Source organism: Peromyscus eremicus, chromosome 3, assembly GCF_949786415.1.
Source record: "Peromyscus eremicus chromosome 3, PerEre_H2_v1, whole genome shotgun sequence".
Taxonomy (NCBI): Eukaryota; Metazoa; Chordata; class Mammalia; order Rodentia; family Cricetidae; genus Peromyscus; species Peromyscus eremicus.
In genome coordinates this window covers 51,633,535-51,655,114 of record NC_081418.1, presented here as the reverse complement: position 1 = coordinate 51,655,114, position 21,580 = coordinate 51,633,535, and the positions used below count along the sequence as shown (strand labels likewise).

Genomic DNA, 21,580 nt, shown 5'->3' with positions numbered 1-21,580 from the left:
CTAATGAAATGAATAAATACAACTGGAGCCTTACCTTCATCATTCACAAAGCTCAATTATAGGTGGCAGTTTTTCTTTTTTGAATAAAAATGGAACCAACCACCTCATGAAAATCATTTTAAGTTGGTTCTTCACTCAGCCATATATGGTGAACATTTTGCCATATTAGTAAATACAAAGCTTATATATTATTGTAAGTAAAAGCATAATATTCATTTAATCAATCTATTTAATATGTGTTGCTGTTAAAGAATAAAAATGCTTATTTAAGAGACATTAAATTTCTGATATTCTACACTCCTAAAGCTTCGTACTATGGAAGTATTATTTTAATGATAAATAAAAATTTCAAGCTATTACATGACAGCTACAATGTCTGAATATTTTATTCTATTTGCTTTGCAGTGGTGAGGAAAAAAGAAAGGAAAAAAAAATGTGCTCCAGTAGTGATAAGAAGTACAGTGTCACATACCTTTGTAATTAGCAGAGATAAAAGCCTTTAGCACTCTGAATGGGGCTCATCTAGAGCTGCAATCACATGCCCACTGAGCTCAATGCATTCATAGAGATTCAGTCATCAGAGAAAAGAACAATGGCAAAAGAACACAAGCAAAATACTGGGAATACACTGTTGCCAAAGGCTAAGAACAAAGAAAATGTGTAATAGGAATTTTATCTTCTCTTCAAAAATCCCTCCGAACAAAGGACTTTCCAACCTCATTGATTCATGGTGTTTTCTGAATTCTGTGTAAATAAGGGAGGACTATGTGCACTAAGAATTTAACTGTTCACGCCCACAAGTTAAACAACTATGCTTGCCAGGACAAGGAGGTATGCATGGGTTCTAGACACTTTATATACACTACCAAAAATAAGAGTGTTACAGCTTATAGTCTCATTAAGGATAAGAGAGCGCTCTGTTCCCATGCACATCACTCGAGTGCTACTGTGCTGTGTAACACATGGTGATCCAGAAGTTACTATTTCAGTTAGCTGGTGTTTCTTTGACATTGAACACTTTTTCTTTAACCTTAGTATAAAATGTAGTTAATCTGAGGGTAATATAACTAATTTATGTAAGATTCTTAGGACAATGACTCCCACATAATAAACTCAGCAAATATGAGTTATTTTCCCTCAAATATTTCCCTTTGTGCATTTTCTTTTTCTTTTGGTTTTTTCGAGACAGGGTTTCTCTGTATAGCCTTGGCTATCCTGGATCTCACTCTGTAGACCAGGCTGGCCTCACACTCACAGAGATCCACCTGGCTCTGCCTCCCAAGTGCTGGGATTAAAGGCGTGCGCCACCGCTGCCTGGCACATTTTCTATTTTTAGCCCGTGGGCCACTGTCTCTGTTTGCTTCTTATTGATTTATTTGATGAGTTTGTGATAAGGAAAGCTAATAAATGCTGGTCTGTCACATTCCAATAATTTCCCTAATTGTCATTCCGAAGTTTAACTTTTTAAATAAGTAGATGAATGCAACAATATAAAATTTGCTTTAGGCGTCATGCTTAGAAAAACTTTTGTGCTTTCCAAGTTTATACTGATAATCATTTAAATTTTACTCAATACTTAAGTAGTATTATTTTGAATTTAGTACTTTAATTCAACTAGAATTATTTCAGAAGGAAAAGGGGGCTGTGTTTGCAAGTATTTTACAAGAGATACAAATACCTTGTGTAAGCAGAAAACGAAGCAATACTCCAAACATAAACGTTGGGATTAACCTTCCCACTACACTGCAGCTCCATCTGCCAGTTTTCTGATTGGCCAGGTTAACAGTCAGTAAACTACTCTGATTTTCATAAAAGCTGAATATATTATAGTAATTATCCCACAATTGAGAACGACTTATACTGGCACTGTTGTTAATTAACATAAACAACTAAAGTTTTCTCCATTCTAGCGTCAGTATGGTTTTTCCAGAAATGGCTAAATAGCAAACATCTAAGGCTTTGGGGCTACCTAGTCTCTGTCACAACTACTCCGCCCTCTCTGCTACACTGCAAGGTTTAGTATGAGAAATACATATAAAGGCACACATCTGTGTTATAATACTGCTTTATTTTGGATTCTGAAATGTGACTTAAATGTGTCTTATGTACCATGAAATATCATTCTTTTGAATTTCCATCATTTAAAATTAGAAAATCAATTCTTTGCTTCTAGGCAACATACGATCAGCTGACAGTCCAGCTCGCTAGATTTCATTCACCGCTTGTGTTTTCTTGTTTTACTGCACTGTCTACAGCACTAGCCAACAGAATTTTCTACGTTAATCGAAATCTTCATGTCTGTACATTTAGTATGGTAGCCATAAGCTACATATGGCTATAGAGCACATGAAATATGGCTCCCATGGCTAAGGAACTGCATTTTAAACTTTATTTTAATCCTCTGAACTTTAAATAGACACATAAGGCTAATAGCTACTGCTCTGGACAGTGCACTGTCTACAGATTGTATCCAAAAATCATGTATGACAGCCTACACATGGCACATTGGCCTGAAATTCCACCATTTAGGAGGCTGATGCAGGAAGATCTCAATTTGAGGCTACCCTATACTACATAGCAAGACCCTGTCTCACCAAAACCAAATAAAACCCCCATATGTGTATAGCTATAGATCTGTGTGTTTCTCCTGGAGAATCTGAGTCTATGTATTTAATATAGTCACAAAAATAATGCATGTTTATTCAAATGAAAGTTCAACTTTTTTCAAGCTTTTCCCTTTTAAAGCTTCTGTCCTGAGTCCCCTAAAGGTCACCCAAACATGAGCAAAATATTTGTTCAGAAATCCTCGGGCTCCTGTGCCCCAATACACTCACCTACCACTTCTCAATGCTATTGTTTCTCAAAGGCACACTATAGCCTCCTTTACTTGATCCTTTCATCTTTATGCCCACAAAGCAAAACATAAAAATACTGAATTTGTGCAAGAAAATCACCTGTCATTTTCCCCAGACACCAAATTCTTTTTTTTTAATGAGTGCACTTACCATCAGGTCAAGTTGGCTGTTTCGGGTTGTGATGGACAGCTCAATGGTGGACAGCTGCATATCTTTCCAGACCTCTGGGATCACCTCTCGGGAGAAGGCTGTGGGAATCCATCAGACATGGGTCAGTGTTTCTATTGACATTACACACACACACACACACACACACACACCAGATTGCTGAGCTGCTGACAGCTGTGCTTGGCTTCCTCAGCCATTTGTCCAATTCTGTACTTTACCTTTCTTATACACAGGGATAAACAATGGTTCCCTATGCCTAAAGCATGCTCACTGAAGGCAGGCACAACAGCACGGAGGTTAGTGACAAGAACTGCACAGCAATCACCGTTCACAAGACACTGAAGCCTGCCCTGGCAACAGCCAGCAGTCTGAATTCAACTGGAATGGCTGCAATGGCTCCTGCTCCAGTGAAGTATCTAGAACTGATTCTGGGCGTCTGCTTCAAGGCACCTTTAAGCTGAGCAGGGCTTGTAACACACAGTCACCATGTTGCTCACCATCCTGTGGCTGTGCCCAGAATGAGGCAAGCCTGCGTAATATTCTCCGGTACAGAGAAGGTCGGGGAGGGGTCTCTTCAGGCTCACTGGGAGGTCTCTCTCTAGGTCCCGTGTAAGAGATGGAGGCCTGATGAGTCTGAGGCCACTCCTGTTAGTGAAGAAGAAAACAGTTTCATCATCTACATTTGATTCCTAACTCTGAGGGCTTTGCTTTGCAAAGGTCAGAATTCTAACAAGCTAATTGTCTCTTCAATGGGTAGAGTTCTCTCTACTTTGGACTATGAAGACTTCAAGCTTCCTTTTCTTCTTAAAACCTTGCCTTAAAAGTCATGAACACAGTGACCTATGGTCTGTATTACTTCCCCTAACATACAACAGAGAAAGCCAAATTGAACTGACTACTACTGCTCACACTTACTTGTCCCAACAATAGAAATCAATATGAATGAGCAGAGAGATCCCGTAATAAATTTACCTTTGGTTTATCAATGGCACACAAAAACCTAATGAAATCAGTTGCATCAAACGCCTACTTCACTGCTGGTATCATACTCCATGTGGAGGACAGAATGCTTTGGCTAAGACTCAATTCAAATGCAGCCTAATGCCTCATCACTGCCTCAAAGCTTATCATTCTCACACTAGTTATTTTTATACATTTTTATCTATTATTATTATTATTAGTGTCAGTGGGGAGGGAGGGAGGGAGCCTTAAATCACGGCTTAACATTTATCTAGTGGGGGGAAACATCCTCCTGCTGAGTATTGACAGAACTGTGTAGTTAGAGTGACATCACCAACTCTCAGGCTCTGGGACTATGCGACAGTATAAATTCTCTTGACTTTTATATTTAAATATTCTGGCCACCTTTACCATCCATCACCTGCTTCCTTTTCAGAAGACCAATTGTGTCAAAGCATGTCAGGCCCATCAGGGAAAAAGTCCCAAATCCCTCCAATGTCACGTCTTCCGGATCGAACCACTATTTCCGTCTCAGTGTAAAGAGAAGCCCTTCCCCTGGGTTCCGTGTGTGTATGGGTTTAACCAACTCAGTCATCTCTTCTGTCTCCTTTCTTTTCACTCCCCATTCTCCCCTTCTGCTTTGGGATATATAAAGACACAGACATTTGTTCATCTAAAAACCAGTGCTCTACTGCCCTCCTGTTTCTTGTCTCCTCTTCTTCAAAGTCAAGTTTCTTGAAGAAACAATCTACCTTTGCTATCTGCATTTTCCTTCCTCTGTCTGTCTCTCTTTGTTTTGTTTTGTTTTTCAAGATAGGGTTTCTCTGTGTAGCCCTGGCTGTCCTGGAACTCACTCTGTAGACCAGGCTGGCCTTGAACTCAGAGATCTGCCCTCCTCTGCCTCCCAAGTGCTGAGATCAAAGGTGTGCGCCATGACCGCTGACTGTCTCCATTTCTTTACCTCCCATTTATTTCTTAGCTTTCTTTGCTATAATCTAACCCCATTACTTTGGAGCTTGACAAACCTTTGGCAGCTACCAAGTTCAGAGGACAGTCCCCTGTTCTGATTTAGACTCCTGTTGTTGCTTCCTAAAACTTTTACTTCTCTGTCTCTCTCTCTTGAAATCCCTCTTCGATTGGCTGCTGTGCTAGTCTCTTGGCTTTTCTCTTAGTACACTTTTTCCCTTAGTTTTCTAAACATTTTCAGTCCATTGTGCTATTCCTGTCCATCTGTTCTTAATGGCACCTTTATCAAAGCCATACTTTCAATGGCAGTCACATTCTTACAGCATGGAAACAGATTTCTTTATCCTAGAACCTCTCTCTGAGTTCCAGACACATCACAACTGTATCTATACTCTTGTGTACCACAGATATTCTACACTCACCACATACCAAACTAAAGTTTCATCTTCCTCCATAAACTGTCTTACCCTAATATCATCAACATTAATAAGAAACTGAGTTATAAAACTCTAGCCCCTCAGACTAGAAATCTGGCAATCTAATATTCTTCCAACTTCTTAGCAACCTTAGTCTGTACCACAGCACCTACTCTTTCCCTATGGCCGGTTGACTTGGTCAAGCTTGTATCTGCTGGCTTTGTCTATAGCTACTCATGCCCAACTCCTTGCTCATGTTGAGGTCAAACAATTTTCCACAATGCAGATCTGTGTACAATACCTGTCTAAGTCAGCCCTATCCTTCCAGCTCCATTTGTAGACAGTGAACTACACCAGCCTGAATTAATGACATGTTTTATCACAGTGACTTCACACAGCCCATTTCTCTATCCCAAAGGGCGTTTATCTAGTTCTATATAGTTCCAATTTAGCATGAATGCCACCTCCCTCAAGAAGGCTTCCTGACCCTCAGGCAAGTTTAGGAGGCCCTCCTGTTCCTGTCTTGCCCATCTACATTTCTCTCCTGCCATCTGTCAGGCCGCTGATCCACTGCACTCCTCTCTGGCACATGATTACTTCCTGAGGACAGAAAACCTGTGCAGTTTGTGCTTTGTATGCCAATCACATAGCAATAAGCACTTGATGAATACTGAGGGGAGAGTGTTTATAGGATCTAGAATGCCACCATTTAAACATATGGCTACTATTTCTTCCTAGGTGTTACTACTTCACCAGGGAAACTATTCTCCTTAATAATAATACTTTTTACTAATCAGTTTGCCTTGGGAATAGAAAGGCCTTGCCTTTTCTATTTGATTTTCTTTAAACTATGTGTGTTTACTGCAAGTGTTTTACTGACTTTAGTTTTTTTCCATTTAATTTTTTTATCCCAAGTGGAATTGCTTAGAAGGTTAAGAGAGCTACATTTTTCAATGTGTGTGTGTGCGTATGTATGTATGTGTATGTTATATATATATATATATATATATATATATATATATATATATATGAATACCAGATAACTCTAAATATTAACACTGGAACCTAGTTTCTCACACCAATTTTCAGATTAGCCAACCAAATTATAGTCTGCATCAAAGATGAACACAGTATCTATTGGGTGACTTTCCTATTTGCTTTTTCATTAATATGAAATTGTTGAGCCTTTTTTCTATGTCCCCTTACTCTCTCATTGATAGTCAAACCTAGCACATAACCTCAGACTTTGTTATTTTTTAATGTATTACATATATAGCACTGCCCAGCAGAACTTTGTGATGAGGGACGTATTCTATATCGGTAGTACTGTCCAATATAATAAGTACTACACTTATTTAATCAACACAGTTTAAAACCTACTGATAATATATACACTCCCATATAATTAATTTATCTATAATCCATGACAAATCTTGAGTTCATTGTCAGGTACTAATATAGATACACATATTAATGATCTAGACTTTCTGCTCACTCTGTTTAAGGTTTGTCTGGCAAGAGTGGGTGAATGAGTAGCAAAGGCAAGTATCCAAGACAAATAAACATGGGCTTGGCCATACAGAGAATGAGGATGGATGGATGGATGGATGGATAGATAGATAGATAGATAAGGTACTTGTCTATCAAAACAAGAATGTTTTTTGTAACTATATAAATCAAATGCCTCCACTTAGTTTTGGAACATGTGATATGGCTCTATAGCACGGAATTACTATCTCAAACATACAAGTCACACAGAAACATCGAATTAACATAGGACAGGTTCTACACTGTAAATTGCACTTACCTGAAGAGTGCTGAAGAAGTGGGCTGCTTTGATCTTTAGTGGACCAAGATACCAGTACCTAAGAAAAAACAAGATGAAAGATGAAAAGAACTACCAGTCCTCTAGATACCATCTAAGACAATCAGTTCATCAGGACTGTACCTCTCCTATGATTGGCTGCTCTAGGGGCTTAAGGATTGTATCATAACATAATACAGTTTTAACCTAAATTTTAATGGCACACCTAACAAGATGCAATTAGATGGCAGAAAGATTCTTGTAGTTAATAAGCGATGTATAGCCTAAGTCTCTTTGACCTCCAAATTTACAAGTCATTATAATACAGACTTTCACCCACAGAATAGGTTGAGTATACATTCAAAAGGGCCACAAGAAGAGAGCACCGAACCCACAAAGAGATGGTGTATTATAGATACTGCAGGACCTAATGTGTTATAAGACACAGGACTGGATCCTGCACCCCAAGGCCCCTCTCACACAAAATGCACATACGTTCACATAAACCAGTATAATTCACATTACTCAAGTTATACAGCTTTAATATGCCAAGTGTTAAGTCTCAAGTGAAAATTGATTGCATATTGCTTAGTGCATAAAGCTACTAGAGAGGCAGATGCCAGGTTGCAATTAGAAAGTGATAGAGATGCCACTCTTTAGATTTAGCTCTGATACCAACATGCTACTTGACTGCTGCTGATTCATGTCAGAAGGCCTTTATTTAGCTCCTATTCCATATATGGAGAAAGATGTATGGAGTATAAACATACAGAAGAGCACAGTGTAAAATTCCTGCCTTTGGGTCTATGATTTAAGAAAGTTAACAGCCCCTAAATACTAGTAAATAACAAGTGACTTCATATGTCGTGGTATAAACTGATCACTATTTAATGGTAAGAAAAGTCAAGAAAAAAGAAAAGAAAAAAAACGCTGTGAAATAAAACACACAGGATAAAGTAGAAGTGTGGAGCAGAAAGTGACGGGGAGTGAACTGAATCTAGACACATACAAGAGAGAGGAAAATCACTTTAGGTAGGAAGAGGTATAGAGCCAGACAAAGGGCAAGGCTCAATAACAGAAATCCAGAACTGCTCATTAGGGATGACGGACAGGAAGTTAGGCCCAAAGTCCCAGAATAAGGAAGTCGGATACAGCTAAAGTGTAGCCATTCTAAATTATCATTCAGGTTAACATTGGGAGGGTATTAATGAGGGCCTTGGATATTTGATATTTTGTGGTATTTTGAAGCCCTTTATAGTTTATTCCTTTTCCCAATTAGCCAACTAGAAAAACACCCTGGTTCAGGTGGTTTATTTCTAAGGGATCAGCAGTTCCTTGCACCTTTTCCAGTAGTAAATTTGGACTCTATGCTTATTGTCTTCCTATGGCTGGCAAGGGAATGTTTCTTCTTTCACACCAAAAGTGACTCAGCAGTCAGTCCTAGCCAAGGAATTATGTGACCACCTGCAGACTTTGGAATGCATTGTTCAGAAGCCAGCCAAAATATGGAGCAGGTAGATGAGCTACTCCTAAGACAGCTGACCTGTGTTAGTGCCCAACTGGTGATCCGAACACTTTGGAAAGCCATTGGTTCTGAGCAGACTTTCTCAGAGAAAGCTAAGCAGTTCCTCTCAGGGAGCTGTGGGAATCTGAGATGACAGATCAAACACAAGGTAATTTGTGGCATCAACATAACCATGGCACACTTGCAAATAAAAAGATGTGAAGCATTAAAAACTGTAGTGTGTAATGAGATAGAGCAGTACTTTCCTACTGACATTTCACTGTCGGCAATTTCATTACCAGGGATAACAGAGTGAAACGTGTGAGAAATTTCTGTGAAGAAAGTTTAGCAGTCTGGCCCATGAACTGCAAGAGAGGTTTCTTGATGAGAGCGCTGTACATGAAATCAATCATAACTCAGTAATCTCTACTAAACTGTAAGCCCTGGGCTGAAGGCAAAGGAGGAGGCCACCTCACTAGGAATGAAATGAGCCTCACGTGATGTCTTCGTCAGTCCTGCCTCAGGAAGCCGGCCCACACTGCCTCTCCACATCGCTTTCCTAGCCAGAAGTTTCATTCCACATGAGTCTCCAAAACTAAGTCTATTCCCACGAAAGACAGCGTCGGCCCCCTAATCACTCCTCCTGAGCCTGTTCTTCCAGTCAGCAAAGCCAGGCACCCACCTTTCTCCCTTCAGAGGAGCAGCCCACCTACACACATTTCCAAACAACAGCTCACATAAAGTCTGCTGACCAACTAGGACTGTAAGGGCTCCCCAAGGCCGAGCGAGGCGCAGACAGCACGCGTTGGGGTTCAGCTAAGCATGTTGCTGTACAATAAGCAATGCCAGTTCCTCTTTCTATATAGCTTGAACCTAAGCTAAATGTGTCAAAATAGACATGCCCTTCTCTTTATAGAACTTCCCTGTCCTTTCAGCCTACAGACTCCAAACTCTTACCTGGTTTCTCCTATTTCATTATCAATACCAAATTCAGCTTCCTGACCCAGAAGATTTACTCGCAGACAAGTGTATTTTAAAACCTCAAAAGCAGGATGGAATAAAACTTTCAAAGACTCATCACATATAACCCAGTAAGCAATCCTTTACTTGCTAACTTTGACGCCAGCATCTCTGAAGGATCCCCATCGGAGGCCAGTCATTGCAAACACAGGTTGTTCCTTTTCGCCCTGGAAGTTAAATACAGGTGATTTAGCTTTGTGACTATAGTAAATTCATAAGTATCTAGAAAATGTTTTTCTCACCAAACCAAACAGTTTATGTATTAAAGCAATCAGCCCTATGAACACACGGTCAGAGTGCTTGAATGATCACACCTGTATTAAATCTCATGAATCTGCTGGCAAGGGGACATATCAGCTGTAAAACTGGGTAGCTGAATTCCAATGCTGAAAATTGATAGATATAAGGCCCCACATTCTAAGAGGTACAATACTACACACAACTCCATAGTTTGCTGAAAGACAGAAGGGCCAACTTGGATTCTCCCATACCACCAATTCCCTGCTATGGCTAATATAAGCTCAGATTAAGACCCGGGTGGGGGATGGAGGGGAGAACTTTGGCACTAGAAGTTGCTGGCCTGGAGAAAACATGTTGCATCTTGTGCTCATGGGATCCAGGGCTCCTTGCATCCCAGCATCAGCATCATTCCACTGTGTCAGAGCCAAGCAAGGGAATTTGTAAGAGAAGCACACAAGCAGGAGAACTGTACAAGAAGGAGACACTGACCTCTCACCCCTTTGGTGTGTACCTGCTCATGCAGCAGGCTGGCTTCTCAATCCTCTGTACTCATACATGCAATGGGGAGAAGGAACTAGAGTGAGAGAGAACAGCAAGCAGAGAGGTGCGGGTGAGGCAACCGGCTGGCTGGCATAGCAAGGACATGTTTGTCTCTGGGTGTGAAGTAGAGAGTGCTTCATCTGAGAGTTGTGGGCCGGGGGCTAAGGTACTCAAGTATGAAGAGGCTCCGAGGAGTACTTAGGCTGAGAACTAAAGAAAGAGTTCAAAGAAATAGAGCTAAAACAGATTTCCAACCTCAAATACAATGTCATGGGGAGGTACACAAAAAGAAATTCACATATGAGCCCAGTAGAGGCCTAGCAGAGGCATCAGCAACCAACAGGGAGAGCTAACACTGCCTGCCAGTTAAGCAGAGTTTCTGCTAATCCTCCTTCTAGGTTTCAACAAGAGAAAAGCCGTAATAGGATGATGAGAGGCCAGTGGAACCAAAAGAAGTATTCCAAGATACTGCTAAGAGGACAAACTACTAGTTGATATAGGAGATGAGAGAAGATGCAGTTGATGAGTGTCATTTGAAGAGAGACCCAAATCAGTACAATCCAGATAAGGCCAGGGGCACCAGATTAAAGACCTTAAAGGCCTCTGAATGACTGTAGGGCCCTGGTCTCCTCCCATATTGAGTAAAGCCGTTGCCTGCTTGCTGACCTTGACCAGATGTCCTCCCTATTCTAATTCCCTGCCGGTATCCATCCTCCTGAATGCTTTAGGGAAGTTCCTTGTTTGTGTATCCTGCATATTGGGCGTTAACAGCTTAGATGCAAGAATGTAGAACATTCAGTAGCAAACTTCTGCCCTCCGGGGATCCACCACTGTGCTGTAAGCCTGTATTTAAGGTTTCCTCCCTCTTTCAATAAACGGCATTTGGCATTTGGCATTCTGCTGAGGCAAATGACCCGCTGTCTCTTGTCCCTTATTTTTTAATCCACAGCCCCTCGCTCGGACATGGTGAACGGGTGACAGTAACGCGGGCGTTACCGTTACAAATGGAGGTCCCACTGAGATTCTACCAAGACGTTACCGAGATCCGAGAAAGAAGGGACAAGCTGATGGACACCCGAAAGGTAAGGCTGGCCAGCAATTTAAAGAAAAAAGAAAAGATGAGGGTGAATTGAAACGGGTGCAGCTAGCTCACAGTCAGTTCATTGGACTGTTGAAGCAGGAAGGCACCGAAGTTAAGAAAGGGCAAGACAGCTAAAGATTTTAAATAAAAAAGGAAATCTTCCCAAAAGAGAAGAGGGAAGGAAAGGAAATTTCCCGTTAGAAAAGGGAGAAAAAATTTTAATCAAGAAAAAAGGATTTTCCCGGTAAAAAAGGGGAAAAATTTTTTGAAACTAGGCCTAAAGATTGGGGCTCTGTAGAGGAAGGATGAAGGAAAGAGAGAAGCCTCTTCCCAGTGGTAATGGAGGAAGAAAAGACTTTTTCCAATTGTAGAATTTTCAGGATAGCTGAAACTCTGAACTCTCTCTGCCTGCCAGTGCAGAGCGGCAGCATCTGAATTACACAGAGTCGGCAGGTAGGCCTCATTTGCTGCTGGCTGAACAGCAAGAGAGCCCAGAGGTTAGAAGTTCTGCTGTCTGTTTGCTTAATTTTGGTTCAAATGTTTTTTATTTCTTTCCCTCAGAATGGGAATAATTCAATATTTAGGATCCCTTCATGGGAAATGTTTTTCTGTTTTTCCCTTATGGTGGGAATAACTCATTAGGTAGTCCCTTCATGGGAGTAGGAAGTTTAAACATGAGTTTGTGTGTGCGGGGCGCGCGCCCAGCGGCGGCAGTGGTGGACATGCACAAGATAGCTCAGAGCGGCGGGCAGACAGGTACAGGCCGGTGGGAGGTGGAGCTGCAATGGAGCGCGGCCCGGGCGGGCACCAGCACTAGAGCCTGGGCACTGGATGGAGCCAAAGCTAAGCCACAGCTTCAGCTCGCTCCAAGTGAGCAGAGGCCCAGGAAGGGACTAACGCTAAAAGTTTAAACAGAAATGTGTGTGTGTGTGTGTGTGTGTGTGTGTGTGTGTTGCATGTCCAGTATGGCTGTGGTCAAAGGCACATGCTGCAGCAGCAGTGTGTGAGATAGCCCGGAGCAGTGGGTGGGCAGGTATGCCAAAGCAGGAGGTGGAGCCACAAGGCCAACAGAATGGACCAAGCCAGCAGAGTCCAGGAGAGGGACTAGCAACTAAAAGTTTAAACGGGCCCAACTTCTGGTGAAAAATGGTTTCGGTCAGACATGGAATGCTAAGTCAATGCTGTTGAATTTCCAGGGATATTAATTATTCATTGTATAAAGGATGTTCTGTTCTTTTGATTGTCTTAATAAATGTTTGGATTCTCATGGTAAATAAACTAAGGAACAGAATTCATAATTGTGAACTATATATTAGGTATGCTCTTGTCTGTTGATCATTACTGAAAATTTGGCTCTGCTCTTTAAGTTGCTTTCTAGAATTCTATAGAAGTATAACACCTGAAATGGATTGGGTTGTTAACTTATTAAATAATGTTGCTAAGATAAACCCATAAATAATAATCTTTTACTGATAAAGAGGTTACAAAATTATTTTTCCAGTAAATAAAATACAGGTAAATTGTTTGGTCCACATTGTTAATATTTGGCAATTTACATTAATGTTACTTGGAATCTATAAAAAAGGATCCTCTTTTTAAGATTTTATAAAAATACTCAGAAGTATTACCTAAAGTTACCTCTTAATCCTGTAGAGATTGTATTTAATGCTTTTATAATTGGTATATGTAAAAAGGACCATGAAAATAGAAGCTGGTGATAAAATTGCTCGATTAATATTGCTTTCCTATTTTAATTGCAAAATGGCACCTATATGTAGAACTGGAGGCTTTGAAAGTATAGGAAAAAGGTGTTTTGACAAACAGTTATCAATGATAAACAGCCTAAGTTAAAAATAAAATTATATGGGATTGAGATTAAAAGATTACTGGATTCTGGTGCTGGACATATCTATAACTTCACAAGAATCCTGAGATCCCAACTGGCCTCTACAAGAAGTCAGGAAAATGGCGGCTATTACAAGATCTTAGAGCTGTAAATAATACCATGCTTCTCATGGGAGCAACACAGCCTGGTTTGCCTGCCCCATGGCAATTCCTAAACATTGGCATTTAATTGTGATTGACTCATATGGATGATATTTTATTGGCTGCTAAAGATAAAAAACTTGTTTTTGATGCCTTTTCTAAATTACAAGAGGTTCTTAGCCTGGCTAATTTACAGATTGCCCCAGAAAAGCTACAGGTGTCTTTTCCCTATCATTATTTAGGTCATGAATATTTTGTTTTTCTCATTCACCTACTGGAGCGTTTTGGCAAACAGGTTCTATTCTATGGGTACATTCCCCAGCTTCTCCAGCAAAAAACATCACTCCTTATCCACAGGCTATTGCTCAGATTATATTTAAGGGAATCAAGATCAGTGTTCAAACTTTTGGTAAGGAGCCAGATATTGTGGTGACCCCATACACCCAGTCTCAAATAGCATGGTTGCAAGCTAATGATAATGATTGGACCATATTAACATGCTCCATGCAGAGTCAGTTTGATACTCACTACCCCTCCAATGATGTGTGTCATTTTTTTTTTAAATTGCATCCTGTTATATTTCCCAAGATAGTACAGATGACTCCTATTCCTCAGGCCCGTGTGGTATTTACTGATGGCACTTCACATGGTTTTGCTGTGGTAGTTTCTGGTAACATAGTGAAGAGAATGAAAGTTCAGGGCACTTCTGCCCAGATGGTGGAGGTACAGGGACTGTTGCTTGCTTTACAGATGTTTTCTGATGAGAGTGTAAATATTTATACTGATAGTCAATATGTGGCACATGCCATTATGCCTTTGGAGACAACAGCCTACATACCATCCATTTCTCCCATTCATGAATATTTATTGCAAGTGCAAGGACTCATATGGTCCCGCTCACATAACCTTTATGTGGGCCATATTAGAGCTCACACTCAATTGCCTGGACCTCTAAGTGAAGGTAATCAGAGGGCTGACGCCATTACTCGTGTGGCTGTCACATTAGTTTGTTCTGCCTTTGATAAGGCTACTCAGTTGCATCTACGTTATCATCTTAATGCTGGATCTCTTCGTCATCATACAGGCATAACCCGGGAACAAGCCATCCAGATAGTTAAATCATGTCCTATTTGTGTTGAATTTTTACCTGTTCCTCATTTGGGAGTTAATCCCCGAGGACTTTTACCTATCATGTGTGGCAGATGAACGTCACACACGTACCTTCCTTTGGAAAATTACAATATGTCCATATGTCTATTGATACATATTCTTCTTTAATTTTTGCTTCTGCCCATTCAGGGGAAACGGTTAAGGATGTAAAGAATCATTGCCTTCATGCTTTTGCTTACATGGGCGTGCCAAAATGCATAAAAACTGATAATGGTCCCGCCTACAGCAGTACGGGATTTTCAAAATTCTGCCAAGACTTTTCTATTGTTAATAAGACTGGTATTCCTTATAATCCTCAAGGACAAGCTATAGTAGAACTCTGCCATCGTACCTTAAAAACATATATTACTAAAGTAAAAAGGGGGGAGCTAGGGGCTCATCTCTCCTCTCCACATTCTACTCTTTCCCTTGTTTTATATATTTTAAATTTTTTATTGGTGGATTCTGCTGGAGTATCCACTGCAGATAAGCACTGGAGGGCTCCTGTTGCAAATCATCCTCTGGTGCGATGGAAGGATCTTTCTACTGGCACTTGAAGGGGACCCGATCCGGTGTTGGTGTGGGCCCGGGGATCTGTTTGTGTCTTTCCACAGGACAATGAAGTTCCTCTTCGGGTTCCTGAGCACTGTGTGCGCCCTGTGGCTGCTGCTGAATCCCGACATGGCAGAGACCTATTGGGCCTTCGTAAAAAACTCTCCCCTTCTGATGCCAATGGGGATTGAGAGCCCAATACGGCCAGCCTTGGCAAACATTATTGTAAGCCTAGGAAGTGTAGCCATGTGGTTGGATTCTTCAGAAGGTAATGTATGGTAACCTTTTCTCAAAAATGTTGAGAATGTGTCACACCTTGGAGATTAAGGATAACCATGAAGGTCACTGACCTCTATTTGTTAACAGTAGCATGCAAGCTAAGCCTTTTCACATTTTTCAATCCTCTTCAAGCTGGTGTAGTACCTACTTTTCAGGAATGGCTCTGTGCAACATCTATTGGCCTCCTGAAATTCATCTAGCCTCTTTTGAAGACACCTTAAAATTTGTGAGCCTGAATGTAGCCATTTATGAGACCATTAGTTCTGCTCCTTGTTTGCTGTTTTTGTTTTTGTTTTCTTTATGGTTCTTAGTTGTTCTTTTGCAGATCTGCCAGCCTAAGTAGTGCTGGGATGAAGAAAAATGGGCCTTGGTGGTTCGTGTTCCTGGAGCTGCGTCCATGCCAGTGGACCATGGCAGTTAGACACAGATGATGCTCACATGCTCCAGAAGAGACTCGGACATCGATGTTGCCATTGTTGCTGTTACAGCAGTGGTGGCCACTGCTGCTACTATTTCTGGGATGGCTATTTCATAATTGGGTTCTACAGCTAGCACAATGGAGACCCTGGCAGCAAAAGTAGCTACCACAGTTAGTTAGTCTTTTATTTTATTGGGCATGATAAATTTAATTCTACATTTATACATTTAAATTGGCTTTGAAAGTTGCAAAAATTATTTAAACTCAAGTTCCATTTGTGTATGGGATACCACCTTACAAGGACTCCAATTTACAGTAAGGCTCGTTTAAGAAGGGAGTGGCTCAATCGCCTTTAGCCTCCTGGCTATGGGTGGGTTAGGACTACTGTTGGTCTTTTCTGGGTCGCACAGATTGCAAGCCCAGCGCCACTTTGAGATCTTTGGCAACAGTTTACTCTACAGCTCACGTGGTTGAGCCTGTATGATAATGAGTATTCAGAGACGGGTAATGCTTGGGGGGCGCTCACCAACCTAAGACAGAGCACTTGCGGGGCCTGGGCAGGTGTCTCCATGACGGGTAAGGTGACCTGCTGACGTCCCACGCAACCTAAGTCAGAAGCTCATTTTTTAGTAAAAAGGGGGGACCTGTAGGGCCCTGGTCTCCTCCCATATTGAGTAAAGCCGTTGCCTGCTTGCTGACCTTGACCAGATGTCCTCCCTATTCTAATTCCCTGCCGGTATCCATCCTCCTGAATGCTTTAGGGAAGTTCCTTATTTGTGTATCCTGCATATTGGGCGTTAACAGCTTAGATGCAAGAATGTAGAACATTCAGTAGCAAACTTCTGCCCTCCGGGGATCCACCACTGTGCTGTAAGCCTGTATTTAAGGTTTCCTCCCTCTTTCAATAAACGGCATTTGGCATTTGGCATTCTGCTGAGGCAAATGACCCGCTGTCTCTTGTCCCTTATTTTTTAATCCACAGCCCCTCGCTCGGACATGGTGAACGGGTGACAGTAACGCGGGCGTTACCGTTACAAATGACCTTGGCGTTTATTCAAGGAAAAGACACTACTGAGGACTTTGATCAGAGAAGTGATGTGCTCTAACTTGTGATCACACACTGGTTGTTGAAAACAGGCCATGTGGAGGCAAAGTCATAGTCAGAGAGCTCTGCAGTAAGATGAAGGTCACCAGAGTGAGAACAAGAGACTGAAGAAGAGGTGCTGGCCTATGGATATGTTCTGAAGATGAAGCCAACATGGTTTCTTGCCTACCCACCTGTGGTCTTTTCTAATACACCATAGGAAGAAACACATCTTGACTTTCTCACCAAATTGAATGTTCAATGAGATGTGAGCACATGCTGAACACTGAACAAGCTAAATACGATAGATACTATTATAGTTCATGATTTCTTGTGGTTTTGGAGAATCGTCAGTTCCCGTTAACAGGCTGTGGTGCTTGTGGAAGGAAGGACTGGCATCGAGCATTGCCTATAATGCTTATGGCATCAAGCTTTGCCTAGAGATTTTTCTTCACATTCTGAAAGCAATTTTCAGAAATAAGACAAGAATAAAAATCAATTAAACTAAACTGGTTTCTCAGAAACTAGGGTAGAAGCTACTGTTCCACATTTTCTAAGAATTGATTAAAATTTTTCTGCTTCCTGGGCTGTGTCATTAATATAAAGAGATTGTGAAAAAAATCTGACATCAATTTACAAAATCAGTATGTGAGAGAAGGGGGTTGAGACAAGAAACATTTACAAGCACAGCAAGAATTTCCAGCTAAATTCAATTTACTTTGCAATATATCACTTCTAATAAATATATAACAAATACTAAATCACTGAGTTATTAAAAAAAATCTCCTGACTCACCTCCTTTGGTAATAATCATATTTTACAACAATGTCTTTATAGATAACAATCTCTACTAGTTATCCTTTGATCATAGTTCTTCTGTTTTGTGAAAACAACTTAGTTGTATTATATGCTGAAGATCAATTATAATTTAGATTATGATTAATGAGATCATGATGTAAAGTCTAGACATCACTGCATGAAGAAAAATTAAAGGAGACTTGGCTGTAAACTTGTAAATTCACTGTTGTTGATTTTTTTAACTCTTTTGGGGGCCCGCCACCCAGCTCCCCCAAAAATACACGGAGACTTATTCTTACTTATGAATCCCTGACCTTAGCTTGGCTTATTTCTAGCCAGCTTTTCTAACTTAAATTATCCCCTTTATCTTTAACTATGTTTTGCCTCTGAGCTTTTTATCTTTCTTTATTCTATGTATCTTTCTTTTCTTCTTACTCCATGGCTGGCTGAGTGGCTGACCCCTGGTGTCCTCCTCTCCTCTTTTTCTCAATCCTCTCCCTCTTCTCTCCAGCCAAAATTTCTCCTATTTATTCTCTCTTCCTAGCAGCCCTGCCTATCCCTCTTCTGCCTAGCTATTGGCCATTCAGCTCTTTATTAGACCATCAAGTGTTTTAGACCGGCACAGTAACACAGCTTTACAGAGTCAAACAAATGCAACATAAATGAATGCAACACATCTTTGTATCTTTAAACAAATATTCCACAACATAAACGAATGTAACACATCTTAAACTAATATTCCACAATAGTTCACCAATTATAAAGATGTACTACAAAACTGCATATGGGTTAGGTGTCCCTTGCCTAAAAGCATAAGGCCAGAAATGTTCCCCATTTTGGAGTTTCTCAAATTTTGAATATCTGCAAAAACCATTGGTTGAAAATTCCTAATGTCAAATCAAAAACATGGTTTTCAAATTTTGGAGCATTTGGCATTTTGATTTTAAGATTAGGGATGCTCAATCAGTATAACATTGACTTTCAGTTGAGATCATGGCACAGTAGATAGATCCTTAAAAGTTTTACAAAATCATAAAATGAGTGACTACTAAACGCTTCTCCAGAATGGAGCTGGCACATCTTCGGGTCAGATGTGAGAAACACACAGGGTTCACCATTGCAGCATGATTTAACTCTGCATCTCTGCCTTCCGAGCCATTTGCTGTTTTCTGTTTTGTTTGTTTTTAAGTTAGATGAAGAAATAATACTTGCTTAACTCCTATCTAAATAAGCATATCTTTTTTTCTAGAATTTTAAAAGGATACTGACCAAAAATTAGAAATTGCTAATCAACCATTTCTTCCTCACCCCTATTTTTTATTTTGGAAAACAATGTAAAAGCAAAATCATAAACAGTACAGTGAACACTATTTATACCTCTCACCTAAAGTCACCATTGCCAAAGTCTTCTCTTTATACTTCTGTTCTTATTTTTGTTCTATTTTTATTTATGTGTGTATTTGTATGCTTGTGTGCCACATACATGCAGTGCCCACGTTGGCCAGAAGGGGGCATCAGATTCCCCGGGACTGTAGTTTGTTCTGAGCGCATGTGCGTGTTGAGAACCAAACCTGGATCCTTTAAAAAACAGCCAGTGCTCTTTCTCTGGCCCCCATGTATGTTTTGTAGTGTTGTTAGGTTTGCAGTTATGGACACCAGCCCAGAACAGTTCAGCAATTACCTCCCCAGTAAGGACTTACATGGGTGGAAATGCATCACCTACGCCACTCTCGAAGAATCTAAGGTTGGAATGCAGCACCTAAAATACAGCCCATGTGCAGGTATCTACTCATCCTACAAAGTCCATGATTACGACTGTTTTTCATTCTTCAAATCCAGGATTCTTTACTAAAATCCTATTTTTCCGTCTTGAACAGACCACTTACTTTCTTTGGGTTTTCTAACACTGACATTTTTGAGGACAGTCTAAATATTTAGAATTACCTACAGTTTGGATTTTTCTGATTACTATCTCTTGATTAGATTTAGATTAGCTGATATTTGGGGCAGAAGACTATACAGTGATATGACATCATTGTCAGAAGGCAGATACAGTCAGTTTTTTTCATGATCAGATAAAATAGCATATGCCAGATATCTCTATTTCAAATATATATTTGCCCCTTTTAATGTCCAAGTACTCTGAGAATACTTGCAGATTTGTTTCCCAACAGATTTCTATCCATTACATTCAGTTTCTACTGATGATCTTGTCCGAAAATCAATTACCAAAATGGTGACTGAAAAATAACATTAATATACTATCATTCCTTCTACATTTACAACATGGTAATTCTTCTGTCATATCACCTGGACCTCAGGAACTCCTTATTTTTATGTAGGACATTATAATCCATCCACAGTTAATAATTTTGATATCCATACACCAATCAGTTGGCTCTTAACATCTTTATGTGATGTCCCCATCAATTTTTGAGTTTTCTTACCTGACACTCATCCTTTGAAAACCATTCTTTCACTGAGTCCTGGTAGATGTTTGTTTTTGTTGTTATTTTTAAGATAGAAGTAATTAAAGACCAAAGTCTGAGTGCCCAGTATGCTATGAGGTATAACTGCTTCTATGCCCTTTCATTGACACAGCCAACAAACATATTTCTAAATCAAATTATTCTCTACAAATCTACAAATAAGAAAATGTTACACAGCTCAATAGAAAAATGTAGAGCTCTAAGATACAGGAAGCTACAGAAAACCTTGTTCACACCCTAAGTGAGAAAGGTTGGACAGACAATCTACAAAGTCCTAACTCTTCTTAAGCTCTCGTGAAAGCTAAGATTACAAGACAACCAGGTGAGCTGAAGGATAAAGACCAGTCACACCAGCAAGACATGAGAAAACGTTCACTTGTCACAGAACGTGGAAGAAAGATGTGGCCAGCGTTTCAACAGGCACAGAAATTAGTCACTGTCCTAAGTCCTTCATCAGTCCTTGTTTCCCCTTTAAAAGGCAGGGTTTCATGTGGTACAGGTTAGTCTCAACTTGCTTTGTAGCTAAAGATGACCTTGAACCCTTCATCCTTGTGCTCCTACAGAGGGTCAGGATTACAGGAATACGGCATAATGGTTGGCCTCAGGGGCCCTTCTAGTGCTCAAAAGAACCATAAATGGATTTTTTGCAGTAGGTAGAGGAATTAAAACTAGATATAATTATATTAGGAAGTGATACAGAGGAATTTTTGTACGTAACAAAGAGGCCAAGAGGTAAGTTCAAAGCTAACGTATCTATCAAATGGTGACATCATCCATTTAACACTACTAAGTGCAGACCTAGAATGACCACAGTTATAAATTTTATACCACATGACTTTTTATCACAATTACCTTTTTTGGTGAGGTCCTAGGGATTAGACCACATACAGGTAAACACACATTCTACCATTTAACTATATGTTCAGCCCCAACTACAATGGTATTTAAAATGGGATCATAAACACATTAATTAGTGATAACAGAATCATGAATAATGCTTTTCTCTGGAGACTAATTCTGGGGATAGGAAGAGAAAAGGAAGGCCATGTTCATCATAATCCCATGTGAACTGTTAAAACTTTATTTTCTTTAACCTGTTCTTGTTACTTTGATACGTTTTTTAAAATCTGAAGGAAAGATTTTACCTTGATCTGCAAGACATCAAGTGGAACTGTCTCTCCTTTCACGATGGCAAGTGTGGCGTCTGTAATGTGTCTAAACAGGGAAAAAATGGAAAGGAACCTGTTGTCAATGGTAAACACCACCTCCTT

General features: G+C 40.3%; 1 protein-coding gene across 1 annotated transcript in view; it reads right to left on the bottom strand.

Moving 5' to 3' along the window:
* Positions 1–21,580, bottom strand: part of Agk (acylglycerol kinase) — an 86,368-nt gene that overhangs the window by 8,286 nt on the left and 56,502 nt on the right. Inside the window, exons 9-13 of the mRNA XM_059257626.1 lie at positions 21,455–21,524; positions 9,781–9,860; positions 7,173–7,230; positions 3,521–3,668; positions 3,006–3,103 (exon numbers count right to left, since the gene is read on the bottom strand). Of these exons, the coding sequence (XP_059113609.1) occupies positions 3,006–3,103; positions 3,521–3,668; positions 7,173–7,230; positions 9,781–9,860; positions 21,455–21,524 (454 nt within the window). The remainder of the gene's footprint in view (positions 1–3,005; positions 3,104–3,520; positions 3,669–7,172; positions 7,231–9,780; positions 9,861–21,454; positions 21,525–21,580) is intronic.